This window comes from Larus michahellis, chromosome 7 (genome assembly GCF_964199755.1).
Source record: "Larus michahellis chromosome 7, bLarMic1.1, whole genome shotgun sequence".
Classification (NCBI taxonomy): Eukaryota; Metazoa; Chordata; class Aves; order Charadriiformes; family Laridae; genus Larus; species Larus michahellis.
This window is the reverse complement of record NC_133902.1, coordinates 29,807,736-29,824,549: the sequence shown is the minus strand read 5'-3', so window position 1 is coordinate 29,824,549 and position 16,814 is coordinate 29,807,736. Positions and strand designations below refer to the sequence as shown.

The 16,814-nt window shown below is 49.2% G+C and overlaps 1 protein-coding gene across 6 annotated transcripts in view; it reads left to right on the top strand.

Moving 5' to 3' along the window:
* NRP2 (neuropilin 2) overlaps positions 1–16,814 on the top strand; it is an 89,413-nt gene that overhangs the window by 52,645 nt on the left and 19,954 nt on the right. For 3 of the 6 annotated variants that reach the window (XM_074594040.1, XM_074594042.1, XM_074594044.1), the window contains exons 12-15: positions 1,320–1,472; positions 11,219–11,481; positions 13,415–13,511; positions 15,967–16,008. In XM_074594040.1, coding sequence (XP_074450141.1) covers positions 1,320–1,472; positions 11,219–11,481; positions 13,415–13,511; positions 15,967–16,008 — 555 coding nt within the window. The remainder of the gene's footprint in view (positions 1–1,319; positions 1,473–11,218; positions 11,482–13,414; positions 13,512–15,966; positions 16,009–16,814) is intronic. The other 3 variants (XM_074594043.1, XM_074594041.1, XM_074594045.1) reach the window with 1 other exon arrangement.

The following is a 16,814-nucleotide window of genomic DNA, read 5'->3' as shown; positions in this document are numbered from 1 at the left end:
CACTTGGGAAGCTGCCGACAGGAAATTTAGGCCAGTAATAGTCTCTGCAACAACACGATTCCTGGGTGCAGTCCAGGGCAAGAGAGCGAGCAGAGTATGCCGTGGAGCGTGGAACCAGCCTCCCCACCAGCTTCCCTCAGTTTAGCAACAATTTTCATTCTCATACTCCGTAAACAATGAGTGTGTTTCTCTGGACAATCAGATTTATGACAGCCAAACAGAAACAATGCTGCTCTCCAGGGTATGAGATTAGATTGAAATAAAAGGATCCATGATCTGCATTGTTTTATTTCGAAGAGGGATTATGTAAAGAAGGCCCTTTGCCCCTCGCAGCAAAGTTCCGCTGATGCCTATTGCTTGAGTCACTCAACTCCTTCTGGCTATCGCTCACTTTGTGGGCACTGTGATTTAAAACTTCCTCTTCGCTCAGGAAAAACCCGGCCTATAATTGGTCTCTGACGTGCTTGGGATGGTCTCAGACCGTTTCTGCAGCCTCCGTGCCTTATGGCTGCTTCCCCAACCGAAGGAGCCAGCAGCTGCCTCGCTGCTACGTGCAGCCCCTGGCAAGTGCCCTCCTGCCCACAGACCCGTCTCTGCGCGAAGGCTCTCCAGAGCTTTTAAAGCTGTTGACACAGGGGAATTAGCTCTGCTCCTGTTTCACAGATGAAAAGTTAAATGACTCGCCCAAAGACCATGTGGTGAGTCCGTAGTGGAGCTAGAAATAGAGGCTGGCTCCTTTCACTCAGAATCCAAAAGCTTGAGCTCATGGTGGCCCCATGTTTCCCCTGGTAGCATTTCCACGAGAAGGTAGGAAGTGGTGAGTGACAGCTCACCACGTTGACAGACAGCTCCCGTCTGGTGCAAGTGGCTAGATCTGTCACTCAGGAGCTGGGTTTCTGGAGCACTTGAGATTCTCCTTTTGGAACCAGAGCACAGGCTGATGAGCACAGGGCACTCAGGAAGTGCTCTTCCCTGACATTTAAGAAGGCATTTAATATTTGACCGCTCTAGGGGATGAAGAGAAGGTGCTGATTAGAGTCTGGAAGCATTTGGTACTTGCTTTTATATTTGCTTAGTTTGGTGGATTAGCCGCAGGACATGGTATGAGCATTTTGATGATGCAGAACTTAAGGCTGATCCCTGGAGCTGACGAAATGTGAGATAGGTTAAAAGCATGAGCGTGAGTGAGATTTCATGCTTTCTTCAGTATTTATGGCTTGCCAGCTATTTTACTTTCAGGTTGTTTTTTTTATAGCAACCCTTCATGGGTAGGTCATTTTTTAATCCAACTTTATTTTGCTTCTATTTCTTTTTATAAGATTTCCGTCTCCCTGCAAATTTCAACTGCAATTTTGATCTCCCTGAAGACCTCTGTGGTTGGTCACACGACTTGGCAACGGGTTATACATGGTCTTTTCAGCCTACAAGCACCTGGATTGGCAACTCTGAACCAAGCCCTGAGACTGTGCCTGGTAAGATGGTTAATACCATACCAAAGTCAGGAAGAGGGAGCTGATGGGGCTCAGTAGGACTGATTATTGTACAGCTATCAAGAGCCGTGAAGGCTGTGCAGACCTGAACGTTTTCTTTTGTGGAAGCTGTCAGATGCTTTGCTTTATGGGTTCATGACTTATTTATAGGATTGTGACCACTGGCACTGAATTATCCTAACTGTCCTCTTGAGATAGCCTTGAATTGGACACTGGGCTTTGAATCCACTGTGACCATGTAGGTTAGTCTGGGCTTTGTTCCACATCCTGATCCACATGTCATCTGTAGGACCCAATGCTTTTTCCCCAAAATGCATTTCCTCTTTTGTCAGAGATGCATTTCTTCTTCCCATATGTTGCTCAGATTGCCTGTAGTCTTCAACTGTTCTGTACTCTGGGCTTGCATAGGCTGGATTTCAGCCTCCTCCAAGTGAAGGATGAGCTAAACCCTAAGAATGCAGAAATATGCCAGCTTCTTGCTGTTTGACTTTTGCTCTTTTTCTCTTCTGTGCTTTGGAAGCAGAAGATTTGCATGAGCGTGGCAGAGCCTAATTTATGGAGGACCTCACTGAGATGTGCTGGCATGGGTTGGAAGGGTTGGAGGGCTAATTTATGTCTCTGGCAGTATGGTTGATATATCAAGTTCTTCAGCTTCACATCTTGGAACTCACCCCGGGACTAGTGCCCTGTCCTTACCCTTGTTGACTTTGTGGCACGGGTGGCACAAAGAACATTTTCCAGTTTCCTTATAACTGTAGATTACATCACCGTGACATCACCTCTCTTCACTGTCATTCGTTGCTTATGAAACTCAAGGGTCCCCCAGGGAGAACTGGCTGATCTCACCTGGCTTCGGCTCTGCCCTGATGCCCAGTGACTCCAGTGCCTGCATACCATGTGCCCAGGGAGCTGTGCATGCTGCGGGCTCCTCCCTGTCCTCCCCCTGGTGAGGTTGAGTCTCAAAATGCAAACATTCGGGCGAACCTGTTAGCCACCTGGCAGAGGCGCTGGCCAGATTGGCAGTGCCGCCAGCCAGTTGGAAAGCCGTGCAGCCAACACCTGGTAGGCAGTGCTAAAGAGGAAAATATGTATTCCAGAAACATATGGGAAGAGGAGAATCTGCTACATCTCCACACACAAATCACCCCCACACAAATGCACACATCATTTCTCTCTTCAGCTCCTGAGGTGCCCGGCATTTTTCGAAGAGACAGGGTAATGCTGTAAGTGCAGCCTATATGGACATCTGACAAATTCTTTGGCGTGACATAGGGTCACAGTGTCTGCTATGGAGAAAAACATTTTCATATTTCAAGTGTTTATCTCTTCAGCATTTGAGTGCTTTAGAAGATTAATATCTGGAGCTCAGTGGAGCCTCAGGCAACAGGAGAGAACACTTACAACCAGCCCCAGACTTAATAACCCTCCCCATCTCATTCACTGTAATAATGTTTAATTAATATAAGCCTCCTGCAAGTAGGATAAAAATTACTTATTTTTATAACTCAGACTCAATTTTTCATTTCATTTCCTCTCCCCTGGGTCTCCCTACAATTAGTTGGCCATAGTTTCTTAGAAGACTCTGTTGTAAGTGCGCACGCGCGTGTGTGTGTGTGTGTGTGCACTTGCACAGCTCGGGAGAGCCCGGTGCTGCCTCAGACAGCTCAGCACGCAGTTCTGTTTTTTACCCTTCTACCCTTTATTCTCTTTCTTAGTTAGTTACGAGTTGCAAAAACTCATCAGTGCAGCTGTGGGGGGACATTTTCCTGCTGAGTTCAGTGATCTGGTTTCGTGCCAGCGTGGAGAGATCTCTCTTACGGTGCTGTGCTGAGCCAGGCACTGGAGCACCTTTGGGGTGCAGGCAGACGCCCGGCAAGTTGCAGGCTGTACAGGCAGAGGAAGGGGAGGAGGCAGCAGCTCCAGGGGCCTGAAGTGAGTTGCCCACAGCAGTGAAAGAAGTCATCAGCAGACACCAGGCACAGGCTGAGGGACAGTTGTTGGCACTGCCATGGGATCAGCCTCCCAGCTGGGTTGGGTGGGGATGTGCCCTCCCGGCAGCCACGCTGCTGCCTTGCCCACACAGCCCAGAGCTGCAGAGGGGCCGACATGCAAAGGCGCCGCTGCCACGCCTCGCTTTGGTCCTGCTCTTAGAAATTAAGAAGACATAACACAAAAGGAAACAACTATTTGCTTTTTTGCTCCCCGCACGGCTTTTAAAAGCAACTCGAGAAACATGAAAAAGAGGCGATGCCAGCCCCTCGGCGGGGACAGAATCGAAGCATTGTTTGGTTCACACTCCCCCATTCTTCCTCTGCCTTTCCCTTGCGCTCCCTCCAGCACTTTGTTTCTACTTAGAAAATTCATCCTCAGACTCCAGGGAGCAAGGAATGAAAAGCCCTTGTTCGGGGTGGTCTTTTCTTGTGAATTCCCCACCCCAGGGTGAGCAGTTGGGTGACAGAGAGCAGCTGTGCTTGGTTTAGGGGCAGGGCAAAAGCTAACGGGAACTCAAAGCCGCTGGAGCCCCATTTACTCTGATTTAAAGGTGCTGGCCCTAGCTAGAGGCTGTGGCTGCTCCACAGTAGCAAGGAAATGTGCTGTGCCTTTAAGAGCCATGTGGTGTATGTTTCTATTTCTTCTGAAAATGGCAAAACAAAAATTAAAATTAAAAGGGAAAAAATAATAATGAAAGGAGGAGCCCTGGCTCAGTCTGCATGAGAGAGAGAGGGGGAAGGAAATGACCATGGTGAAATATCCTCTGTGAGGCACTTGATTAGAAAAGTCTGCTGAGAGACAGGCCTGAATTCCTCAGATATCTCCTGATTTCATTTTATGCGCTGCATGCAATTCCTCCTCGTCTTTGGCGCGGAGAACTTCTTCTCGAGACTGACAAGACACCCACTGCTCTCCTTCCACTATTTTTATTTCCAAGATACTCTTTCAGGCAGCTCTGCATTTCTTTTTTTAGCCCTGTGTTCCTTGGGCTCTTCGCACCATGGATTAGCTCCACATCCTCTCCTGCAGGCTCCCGTTACACGTCTGGGGACTCCATTGGTGAAAGTGGACCCAAAGTGCCAAACTCAGCAGAAACCCAGCATGGTTCCAGCTGTTACCGTGCCCTTTACAAGCCTCAAAAATACTGTTGCTCCCTTTTCCATGCCCCCATGAGAGATTGCCAGGATTTTTCCCTCTATGGATTTTCAGATGCTTCCCATCTGTAGAAAGATTCCCCTTAGCTGCACCTACCAAGCTTCAAGGAGCAACAAGTTCAAGTTTCAATGAGATTTCATCCCCCATTCCTGCTGCATGCAATGGCAATGTGCCATTGGTGTCAAGATAGAGGTCTTAAGACCTGAAAATAAATCTGGGTTGGTAAGTTGGGCACCTCAACTCTTCACTGTGTTTGAATTTCACCGGGGTCTTGATCCTGAACGGTGTAAAGATCCTGGGTCATATCCTTAGCTGGTAGGTGCAGTTGCATTGCTCTCAGTGATGCTACGCAAATAAGTCAGGACTGAAAAGCTGGAATAAGCTGGAATTGGTGTGTTAGCCACTTTTTTTCCCCTCCTCTTTTCTTGCAGTCATTAAGTAAATACCTTGTGGTCCTAGAATAGCACTGTGGGGTCTGCACCTCTGCCACGTGCTGCTTCTCATTCGGGTGAGCACAGTGTCGGGGTCAGAGCCACGGCAGCATTGTGAACCCCATGCTGTTCAGATGTTGGCAGCTGTACACACACGCAGAAAAGGAAGTGATTTTAACATTGCAGCTCTCCTGACCACATAGCTCTTGGGCTGGGCTGCAAAAACCCACCAAGACCTTCTGCTGTGGGCCGTGGCCTCGCTGGCTTTGAGGGTCAGGAATGCTGCTCATTCAGGTTGCAGGCGCTGCAGGGAAAGGTTCATTTGTTTCAAAGCGTTTCCAGCAGAGGAATGTTTGTAGTGCTCTGAAGTTTCCTAAGAGCTTATTTTTTAAGGAAAACAAATGTTGAGCTGTTTTTAAGCTAATGGTGACCCTTTACCATTCCTGTGTTTTTCCCATGGGATCTTTAAAAGGGAAAGTTTCATATTTGTCCTGCAGTCCATGAGAACTTCTGCCTGAAGGCCTTGATCCTACTCTGTCCAAACCAGCAGAAACATTTTCATGGTGTTAATGGAGCAGGGCTGGACTGAATTGGATATCTGCACTTACTCTCATGAGACTTACTCTCAGGGCTTCTGCCTTGGGGACACATTTTGACCTCTAGGGTCAATCCTGTCCCCTTTGAAGTAGGAGGGAGTTTTGTATGTGGGGTGGTGTGAAAATCAAGCACTTCTGTGCAATGAGTGAGCAGCTGCATGCTGTGGGAAGGAGAACCACATACTCGGCTCGCTCTCTCCCCGCTCCCACTATGTGTGGTGCAGATTGCCTCTCAGCAAAGCTGTACGCAGCTCTCCTGACCCTTGTTTGCACAGTGAGGACAGCAAACCCTAAGAAGTCCTTCATGCCTTGGCTGCCTGCAGCACAGTAGAGCTGGAACACTCCGGTACCCACATCATGAGAAGTTTGCTGAGCGTCGTCTGGGCTGTGCAAGTACCCTGGCTGCAGGCTAAGGCCAGGCTGTGGCCATCCTCTTGCCCATACTGTCTGTAATGAGAGAAGAGGCATGGCCACAGTCTGTCCCTGCATTGCCAGCAAAGCTCCTGCACACTTGGGCTGGGCTGCAGGCAGAGGAGAAGAAACCATTCCTCTAGGGCTTGCCCGTTTCTTCATTGCTCGCCTGTCTGAGTCCTTAGTCACATTTTGGACCCAAACACCAGTGACACACACTGCTTATAAACCGGGCTGGAATGCTCTCTGGAAAGCAAGACACTGTCTCTCAAAACTTAGCGCGTGCATCACTCCATCGCTTTGCAGCAGTGACTTAGCAGCCTGTGAGTCACAGAGCCCGATTCGGGAAAGCGTGCGCACGCGAGCAAGCCATAATGTGCAAGCCTGTGCGGTGGAAGCGCTGGCTCGGTTAATGCCTTTAATTGTGCATGCACAAACGCCCGGCGCAGGTGGGTCTGTGAACACCCTTTCATGTAGGGGCGTGCAGGGTGCCTGCCAGGCTGGCGGTGGACGCAGCGCGGTGGTAAGCAGCTCGCTTAGCATAAATGTCAGGCTCTAATTGGCATTTGGTTTGTCAGGGACACCGTGCCCTCCCTGCGCTCCTGGGGGGAGGCAGTGGGACTCACAGTTGTGCCGCGCTGTTGAGGACGTGAGGCTTAATTAAGAGAGAGGATGTAATGGCCCGTCCATTAGAAAGGCTCCAGAGAGCAGGCGGAGGGCTTGGTTCTGGGCAGGTGTGGGGTTTTATGCCTTTTCACGGACTGATTTAGAGACTGAAACGGCAAGGACTTGGCAGGCTAATTAACACATAATCAAAATTGAGGGGATTTTCCAGCAGACGCAGTGATCTAGTTAATATAAATATTAGTTCTACGGAGGATTGATTTCCCTTCGTAAATGAAAGTCTGTCATTGAGGAGAGGCCTGTAACTGAAATTACGACAGCAGCCTTTTGAGGTGAATTTGCATGATTTGCCAAAAAAAATTAAAAATATAATAACTATCCAGTTTCAATCTGCATATTAATGCAGCTGCCATCCCCCTGCTACCAGAGCACCCTGCAGTTGTGAGGGGCTCTGAGTTGATCCGCTCCCTGGGAAAGGCAAGGACTGATGTAGAAGGACAGCAGGATCAGGCCTCACTGGGACATCTCCCCAGCCCTGACATATCACGGTCAGGAGTGGCATTTGGGGCTGTGCAGGCAGCAGACAGGGCCCGAAGCAGAGATGTCACCTGTGGGATTTGGCAGACGAGGTGGCTGCCGGAGGGCTGCGGTGCTACCACTAAAACACACTGTGAAACAAGCTCTGCAACGAAGGAGAGTGTGGTGACCTTTGGAGGGACATAAGTGAAGGCAATTCAGCGTGGGTCCTCTGTAGGAGCAGCAGCTGTAACTCAACAATATCCAGCAAGGGAAAAACACAGAGGGAATCTGAAATCTCAGTAATTGCTTGTGTACATCCTGCCCGACATGTTTTGCTGGAAAGCCTCCAGATGTGCTGCTGAGACCAATGTGGGAAGGTGCTTTTCTCGGGAGAGGGGGTGAGATGTGCAGGACCCAAGCACAGGCAGGCTGACCTTGCGGAGGGAGCGGCTGCCATGGCTCGTGGTTGCAGCCTGACCCAAACCGCGAGGCTTCATCCCCTGCTGCCCCTAATGTCCTCTCAGATGGCTTGCTAGCAGGAGGGGACAGGCACGCCAAGAGGAAACCGCATTGGCCAGATGGTTTGTTTGCAGGGCCTGGCTGGTGATTTATCCGGGGCTCACTGCCGTGCACGTACAAGCGACTCTGCCATCGTCTGGTTGGGGATGGTTGCATGTTCACGCTCCTCTGGCTCCCCTACATCCAGATGATCCCATAAATCTTCCATGAGATTTATGCCGTGGCATCAGTTGGAAAAACAGCAGTAGGTTAAAACGCCTGAGAAGGTTTGTCCTGCCTTCTTTGAGCCGGCGCTTTGAACTACCAGTGCCAGTTCAGTGGGGGATGTAACTGCCGTGTTAGCTGGAATAGAGGCTGCAAAGCAAAGTTCTGGGAAAGAGATTAAAATGCACTTCTGATCCTGGAAGAATTGATCAGCTCATCATTGCAAGGCTCCCTTCAAGCGTTTTAGCAGGGGAAATCAGCCTTTCAGGTGCTTTCTGTGCCAAGGGCTTCCATTTACTGTATCAAACAGAGCGACTACTGGAACCACCAGGCTCCCACATGCTGTTCCAACAATTAGCTCCACAGTGCCCTTGTTCAGTCAGTCTCAGCAAATTCGTGGGGCTTTTCAGAAGGTCCAACTAGCCATTAGAGTGATCCAGCCATTTCATCTTCAAATGACACAGAAAGTCATGTCTTCTTGTGCTCTGCTCTCCATTCCAGAAGCTCCTGTTACCAGGAGCAGGAGCACATGGTACCCAAACCCACTGCTACTTGCAGGGGAGAAGCTGGGTTCATTGCCCAAAGGCTGAGCCTCCCCACAGAAGATGCAGCAGGGGTTGGGAGGGGTGCCGCAGCTCTGAAAGAGCCTGTGTGGTTAGGGGGGGCATTGGTTTTGGCTGCGGTTCAGGAGGTTCTTTGATTTCACAGCCTGATAGGAATGGGAACAAATCGGAGGTCAGTGTTATCCCTGGAAGGGATGTGACTCAGAGGCACACAGGCTGTTTTGCTGGAGCAGAGGAGGCAGCAACGCTGGGTACCATGAACTCCCAGTGAGGTGTGTGGATGATGGGGGGGGGGGGTGTCCAGCTGTGCAATTAACATAGTCCCCTGTGGTCAGCTGTGGGCTTTGGGTGGATGCAAGGGTGGCTCACATCCCTGCACTCAAGCAGGCTGTGATTACCAAAGGTCAGTCTTGAACTTTGAGAACCTGGATTTTATCCTTCTTGAGCCTGGCTGGCGCTTTTATTAAGGTTTTGCCTGTGAGACTATTTCAGCTGTGAGATAATTGTACGATCATAGACTGATTTGCTCTTCCAACTTGTTTGTTGTTGCTGCTTTTTTCTTGTTGTTGCTTTTTTCTTTGAAGAGGCTTGTAGTGAATTACTAAAAGAGGATTTTAATTCAGGAGACCTTGATGACTTATTATGCCTTATCGCTCCTTAGGCATGGAGTACAGCTTGTTCTTTTTTTTTTTCTTCCTCCACTTGTTTATCTCCCACATCTCCTCCTCCACCACTACCACTCCGAGGTAAATCACAAGAACACTCCATTAGAGAACGGCATGGTACTTTTTCAAGTGATTCACTCAAACAGGAGTGAGCAAACATGCTTTCATCTTTTTTTTCTGCTACTGTTTGTTGGCATAAAGTGCCAAGTGGCCCAAGTACATTTCATAGGTGCTAGAAAATATTGCTGAAAATGTTGCCCTTTCTTTATGTGGCCAGTCAGGGACAGATTTGTCCTTCACGCAGCAAAATCAGCGAAAGTTCATATGGAGTGGATACGCCTTTGAAATATTTTGATCATACATCCCAGGAGCAGAGTGATGGCAAATCTTTCTGCTGTCTTGTCCTAAATTTATTTTAGAAAGCTGTGTAGATCACGGTGGTTGGTTTCAGCCCAGCTCTCTGGCAGTGACAAACTTGTACCAGGGCCAGTGGCTGTGCAACCACTGATAAATCTCCCTCGGCCTGGGATGTCACCGGATTGCTGAGCAGCAGCAAGGTCTGCTGCTGTTTTCTGGGTGGGACCTGTCTTTCAATGCTCGGGAACTGGGATCTAAGTTCAGGTCTCGCTAGTTCAAGTTTTGGAGGTGTTTTGGGTGCACTTTGCAAACATTCTCAGTGCAGACGCTGCTCTTCTGCAGTTGCTGTGGGCACTGAAGCCACAGAAGGAGCAGGGCGAGCAGGAGGCAAGCTGCTGCTCAGAGCTTTGCCTGTCAAGCGCAGCAGGCTAAGACGTGGGAAAAGGAAGCAACAGACCTTTAGGTGTGGTCCTGGGGCAGAGGTAGCCCCCCCGGGCTGCAGCAGGGCTCGCACATGCTGGCATGAAGCACCAGTGGCACTTGCCCACTGTGTAGCACGAGCAAGCATGTTCATCCCTCTGTTGAGTGAAACGCAAAATACAGCAATATCTGTCATTGGCCTGTCTGTGTCACCTTGTACTGCAGGCACTGCAGTCAGAGCAACCCAAGGGACTCTGTCCTGCCATTGGTCATGATGGGAGGGGGCAGTTAAGGATCAGATCAGCTACGTGCTTGGCTTTCAGTCTGTGCTCAGGGACTTCAGGCATCCAAGCTGCAAATGGGGAACTCCTTGAGGAGGCTTCTCATCAGAGAGGTCTGGAAACCACTGATTCCAGACCAAATCAGCTGTGCCCAGGGATTTGTATCCATGGGCTTTTGCTGCTATTGGTACTCAGATCAAGTATCTCCAATTCTAGTCTCAGTCTGGGATATCAAATGTACCAAATCTCCTCCCTGAGGATTGACAAAAAGCATGACAGAATTTAAAATGTAATATTAAAGCAAGTGAATCCCCTACTGTAGGTATTTCAACAACCTTCAAGTTTGCAGCTCCCTGGTTGTCACCTGTGCATACTTGACTCACTGGGACCACGTTCTTCCTCTGTGCTGTGCTTTAGGGGCTGTTTTGCTGCATTACAGAAAAAACGAGTGCCAGGTTTTCATTTTGTTGTGCGTGTCCTCAAAACAAACTTGTCAGCTAGACCCTGATTGTGCAGTATTTACCGCTGGGGATGAAAAGAGGCAGGATGAACACAGCTTGAGATCCCCATCCCAAGACGAGTTTTCAGCACCAGCAGTTAGAAAAACCCGCCTCAGGCTTGTTCACTAAGCTCCCAACAAAATAAACACAACCCCCTCCCAATGTCATTATTGTGGCATCACTTCTGACAAAAACTGCTCTTTAACTTCTCCTAATTATATCGATTCTTTGGCTTACCACTTTCTGGTTTTGCTGTCGGTCTCCTGCCAGGCGGTGGTGGCTGGTGAAGGAGGTGTGCTCCTCAGCCCAGGCTGCCCAGGGTGCAGCAGCGGCACGGAGTGCTGCACACAGGGAGGGTGCTGGTGGGAGACCCCACTCCTGCATGGGTGTGAGAGTCTCCCCAGCACTGCCAAAGCCACCTGGCAGGAGGTGAGACACTTGTTGCAAGTGGCCGCAGAAAATAATATAATGGTGTTTTCCTCTTTGAACAGATGGCAAGAACTACCTGCAGCTGCAGAGCAGCGGAAGGAGGGAAGTCCAGCGAGCCCGGCTCATCAGCCCCATCATCTATCTGCCCCGGAGCGCTGTCTGCATGGTCTTCCAGTACCAGGCGTGGGGCAGCAATGGGGTAATGCTGCGGGTCTGGCGGGAAGCCAGCCAGGAGCACAAGGCGCTGTGGGTCATCACGGAGGACCAAGGGGAGGAGTGGAGGGAAGGCCGCATCATCTTGCCCAGCTATGACATGGAGTACCGGGTAAGATGCTCGGGGAAGGTGTGCTGCACGAGGCAGCATCTTCAGCATCTTTATGTCAGTGTTTCAGAGCCAGGGCCCATTCATCATTAGGGAATGTCGCTGTTTTCATTGTGTTTCTCGAGTTACTATAGTAACTAAACGACACTGTTTGTTATTCAGAGAGTGCCTGTCTTCCGCACAGACTTGGGCCTTTGTTCAGCCTGTTGCCTTCTATATTCCTCAAATCTCCCGCTTTGCAATTATTTTCCCTTCTTTTAGCAATTATTTTCCCTTCTTTTATTTTCATTTTGTTTTGTGCATTTTCCCCCCCCAACTGATGGTCATCAGATAGTCTGACCACAGGCAGGCGCACAGCTCCAGGGAGCAAACCCAAACCCTGCAGCCAGGAGAAGTGGGAAGCTGGGAGGGGGCACGGCCAGCTCGTAAGGGCAGGCAGCAAACAGCCCTTCTGCAGCCTCGGCTGCAAGTGCTGGCATGGGAGAAGGAAGGGAGAATGCGGGTTCATTTGTGAATCCAATTCTCAGATACCTTAGACCAGATCAGAGGGCTGGGTGCAGCACTGTGGGATCAAGGCCCAGTCCCATGTCAGGAGATCAGTGGAAAAGAAGGGATGAGCTGGAGGGAGTCGTGCTGCTCACCACAGCCACCTAAGCCCCTCTGGCACGGCCACGCTAGCACCCTGCGGAGAGGCTGCTGCTTCCAGGAGTGCCTTTGGCACGGTTAGCCCTTCCAGGCGGCGTGCTGTTTGCCAAGGAGCCAGGGCTGCTCTTGTCACTTGTTAATGAGGATCGGCACAGCATGCAGCACCCTCCAAGCAGAAGGAAACACTCACTTGCAGACCTGAGGCAGTGCTTTGATGACCACCCTGGTAGGGAGCCTTGCTCTGGCTGCTTCCAGCCTGACCCTGCCCCGGGGAGCTGCTGCTCTCAGGCCACTGACCCCTCCAAACTGCTGCTTCCTGCGTGGTCCCAAGGACGAACTGACACTCTGTCCTGTGCGCAGACGGACACCTGGCCCTTCAGGGAGGTCTCCTTGGAGGCAGGCATAGGATCGGGCTGCACAGCCACCCCAGAGAAAGGGGGCACTAAAGTGGGGAGAGGAAGTTTGTGAAATACATAGCCTCAGGAAATTATTTGGACCCTTGAGAGTAGTCAGGGAGATAGAAAGCAAAAGCTTTGCACCAGAGCTGCATGACTAGTTTGCATGTGTGTGTTTGCCTTTTTAATAAAATACCAGTAAACGCACTATGCCTACAGATAAGAGTGATGGGCACTGGCTGACTACTTTGTGCGTTAAATGTGAATATACCAGTACTAGCTAAATAACAGCATCATTATGTAAATAGTGCAAGTCTCTCCACTCAGCAGTTCTCAGAGCTAACGACTCTATTTATTTTTGTAAATATATTTTGCCTGTGATTAAGTAGGAATAAATTGACCCTTCTCCTCTAACATTTCAATGCTTCTTATGTAATGTTGATGGGAACAGCACTTTACAGTTAATGTAGCAGTGCATTTTGTGTCCTTCCCTTCCTTTTCCTGATCATAGTCCAGTTAATATCATGGGCCAAATCTGCTGCTGCTGTAAGTCAGTGTTGTGCCACTTGCATCATTTGTGCAAGGGCGGGGGACGGCCTGTGATGCTGAACATTGATTCACTGACTCTATTCCATGCAAGAGACATTTAGTTGAACAAACTACAAGCCGAGTGCTGACAGACCAGGTAACGATCTTACCACCGAACCTGTCCCTGCAGAGTAGTTTTCTCTGGGGAAGGGGTGGCAGAGGCAGGGCAAGGAAGCAGCACTGGTCTCAGGTCATCTGGAGGTGTGCAGGGGAAGTCAGGAGCAGATCTCCTGCCCTCTCCCTCAGGAGCAGCAGCTGCTCTCTGCCTCCCAGCTTAGCCTTGACATTTCTGTTCTGATTTCTCACAGATTGTGTTTGAGGGATTTATACGCAATGGCCACTCGGGAGAACTCGCCCTTGATGACATTCGGCTAGGCACCGACATCCCACTGGAGAACTGCATGGGTACGTGCTGTGTCCGGCCGCGGGCTTGGGGATGGCGGTGGGTGAAGCTGGGGCTGGAGAGCCTTCTCTTGCAGGCTGCTAGTTGGCCACTGCTTTTCCCCTGCTTGAGTTACTGGGAGTTTCCGGATCTCATCTGGGACTTTCCTTGCCCATGAAAGAAATGAGGGGGACTCAGTCTCTAGGGGGGAGGCTCTGTGTTGGTGTGAGAGGCAGGAAGCACATGTCTCTGCCGAGCAAAGCCGAAAGAGCAGCTGAGGGTTACCAAGGACTATTCTGTGTGATAAGGACATACACGAAATTTAAAAGGAAAGTGCTGGACAAAAGAAACCAGCTGTCAGTCAGTATTACACGCTTAGAGGGGCCGATGAGTTCAAAAGGAGTCTTCTCTAATAAGAAATAAAATAGCAGAGGGGTTTTACAGCAATGTTAACAGAATAACAAAAGAAATTTTTGTCCTAGAATTCACCATTCCCCAAACCAGGCCAAAAGCCAGGTGGATTCGTTCAATGTGAAAGACAGAGAGGACTTTAAAAAAAAAAAGAGGGAGAGCGAAAAATGTGTTTTAGCAGTTTGCTGGCGAAGCCATTGCCCTACCCTATTCCTCTAGCTGGCATATCCATGCACACACTGTGATGGGTCCAGTCGCCACCTAGCTCGGATGTGGATTTAGAGCCATGCCAGTTGAGGATGGGACCAGCAGTACTCAATTAGTGGGATCTGTGCTGAGAGCTGCCCGCAAGAGTGAGGCCCTGCTCTTCTGCATGACCCCGGGGAGGCATGTTTCACTATTAAACACTCACAAAATGGCCATGTCCAACCCAAAAGTCAGGTGGAGCAGGGCCTCTCTCCCATTTGGTCTTTGAAAGGTCCCATTCAGTGAAGCCGCTCTTCTCTGCTGAGGGAGGGAAGGATCCTGGTGCCTCCTAACCCAAGCGGGACAGACTCTCTTTGAGGCGTTATAGCCCAGGGGTGGAGGCACGGGATGAATTGTGCCTGGGAAGGGCTGGTCATGTCGCATGCTGCCCAGTGCAGGCAGGCGCTGGTGAAGATGGTGCAGGCACCAGCATTAATAATAGAACAGGGGATTGGGGCTGCCCCAGAGATGCTCTTGAGCACCGTTGGTCCCAGTTTCTTTGATGCTTTGAACTCTGCTGGTCTCTCATCTGCCAAAGGAGCTAATACTCTGTATGTCAAATTCCCTGTATTTAAGGCTTGACAGTGGTGTTTTAATCCCTTGCCTTCTATGGCATTAAAGAGAAGCAAGACTGATGATTAACACTAATGGCATTTCCTACTAACTTCTTTTGAGCTCAGCAATTCACCTAGCTCCAGTGTTACTGTGTCTTGGGCCTCATGAACCTAAAGCTTAATATTTCAAAACAAAAGCATTAATAAATTACAAAGTTTCAAGCATTGCCAGCCCTAAAAATAACACCAAACTGCTACACAAAATTATTTGTCCATTTCCAGGAAGTTGAATGGGAATCTTAAAACCGATAAGGATAGTTTGTTTCAGATCATTTCTAACAAAGGGCTCCCACTGCAAACTTTAACATAACTCATGGGTCATTTCCGATGTCACCAAAATAATAATGAAACAGCAGAGATACAGTGCTGCTCTCTCTCTGCCAGAGCCATGAGAATAGCTGACTCTAGCACAGGCTACTGTTTTTTCAAATGTAATCCTGGGAAGTAATCTGATTCCTTTTTAGCGTGAAAGAACACTAATAAGTCACAATAATTTTTTCCTTTGACAAATGTGTCATTCGCATTCTGAACTTGAGTGATGATTTCATAGCACTCGGTAGAGCCAGAATCTGCTTCTGTGACTCACAGGCATAATGCAGAAGTAATCTAAAAATAATCAGAAGTCTATTACTTCTGTGAGAAAGTAATCAGTAATAAGTACTGATTATTGCTTTTCAGATCCAGTAATTTGTAATAGATTACTTCTTCAAAGTATCTTGAAAGAGGAAAAAAATCACTTGCCTTTGTTTCTTGGCACTGAGATGGAGAGAAGCATGGCATCGATGCCCAGAAGTAATGCAGTTCCCATGTGAATAATGATGCCAGAGTTGAGCCAGAAACCAAACTGCTCTTGGAAATTTTAGGGGGTTTCAGGGTTTCATCACTGGGCCAGGTGGGGCTTTTTCTTTGGGTGACTCAGGCCAGACAGCTGTATCCAAATGGTCTTCAACCTAAGACATATTTTTCTCTGAAGCCTGTGTCTGAGTTGAAGCTTATTGTGTCTGGTCAGTCCTCCGCTGAAACAGGGTTTCTCCCTGTCCCGCTGAGGTTGGCAAGCACCCCCACGTTGTTCCCAGCCAGTGGCTTCTCTGGGGCACAGCCACATGCCTGCTCTGCTTGGCTGCTACAGATAATGGAGATGTGAACTGTGGCCTTTTGTGTAGTATTCCCCTCTCTAATACTAGGTTGGTTTTTTTTCCCTTTGCAGAACCCATCACAGCTTTCCCAGGTGAGAACTTCTACTCTCCAGGTAAAATTGCACTCCTCTCGGTGGTTTCTTTCTGCTGGCATGGGCTTTTACATCGAAGGAAAGAGATGTGCGTGCTTGTACAAACAGCAAATGTTCTGAGCAGTGAAATGGCAAGCGTGTGCTAAACCTCCCCCGCCGCAGCAGCAGGAGGTGGCACCCTCTGACTCCTGCTAGGTGACAGGGAGCAGACAAGCAGACAAACAGACAAGTCCCACTGTCTTGGGGCTGAGCAGCATTAGGAAACCTGCCATCAGGAGGCACCCAGCCTCCTGAAGGGCAGCAGACCCAAAATGTGAAGGCTAAGGAGTAAAGGGTAGTTATCAACTGATTTAAATGAAAAACCGGTAGCCAAATAAAAGTGAAATGAGGTGGCAATGACTTATGTCAGCATGGGGGAAGGTTGTTCTCTAGTTTATGGATGCTCTGGCAATGGTGGTGTTTGAGCTGCTGGTAAATTAACGGTGGGGCCTGTCTGCTTGGAAGGGGAAGGGAGCTGGGAGGTAGAAGTGGGAGAGCAAACTGCCATAAGGAGCTTTGAAGGTGACAGTCAATAAAAGGAAAACAAGGTGAAATGATGCATTTAATAGCTTAATATTAGCCTGAAGGATAGAAACCATCGTTTCTCTGATCAAGCCTACAGAGTAAGAGAAAAGGTGAGGAACTTGGAAAAACTGCCTCACTCTTTGAGCAGTCAGCGGGGATGCTGTTTGTCTTGCTCTGGGGTGGGAAAAGCTATCTGCTTTTGCAGGGAAGAACAGTTTAGTCTGTTTGAGGTTTATCCCCATGTTTTGATTTTTGATTTTATT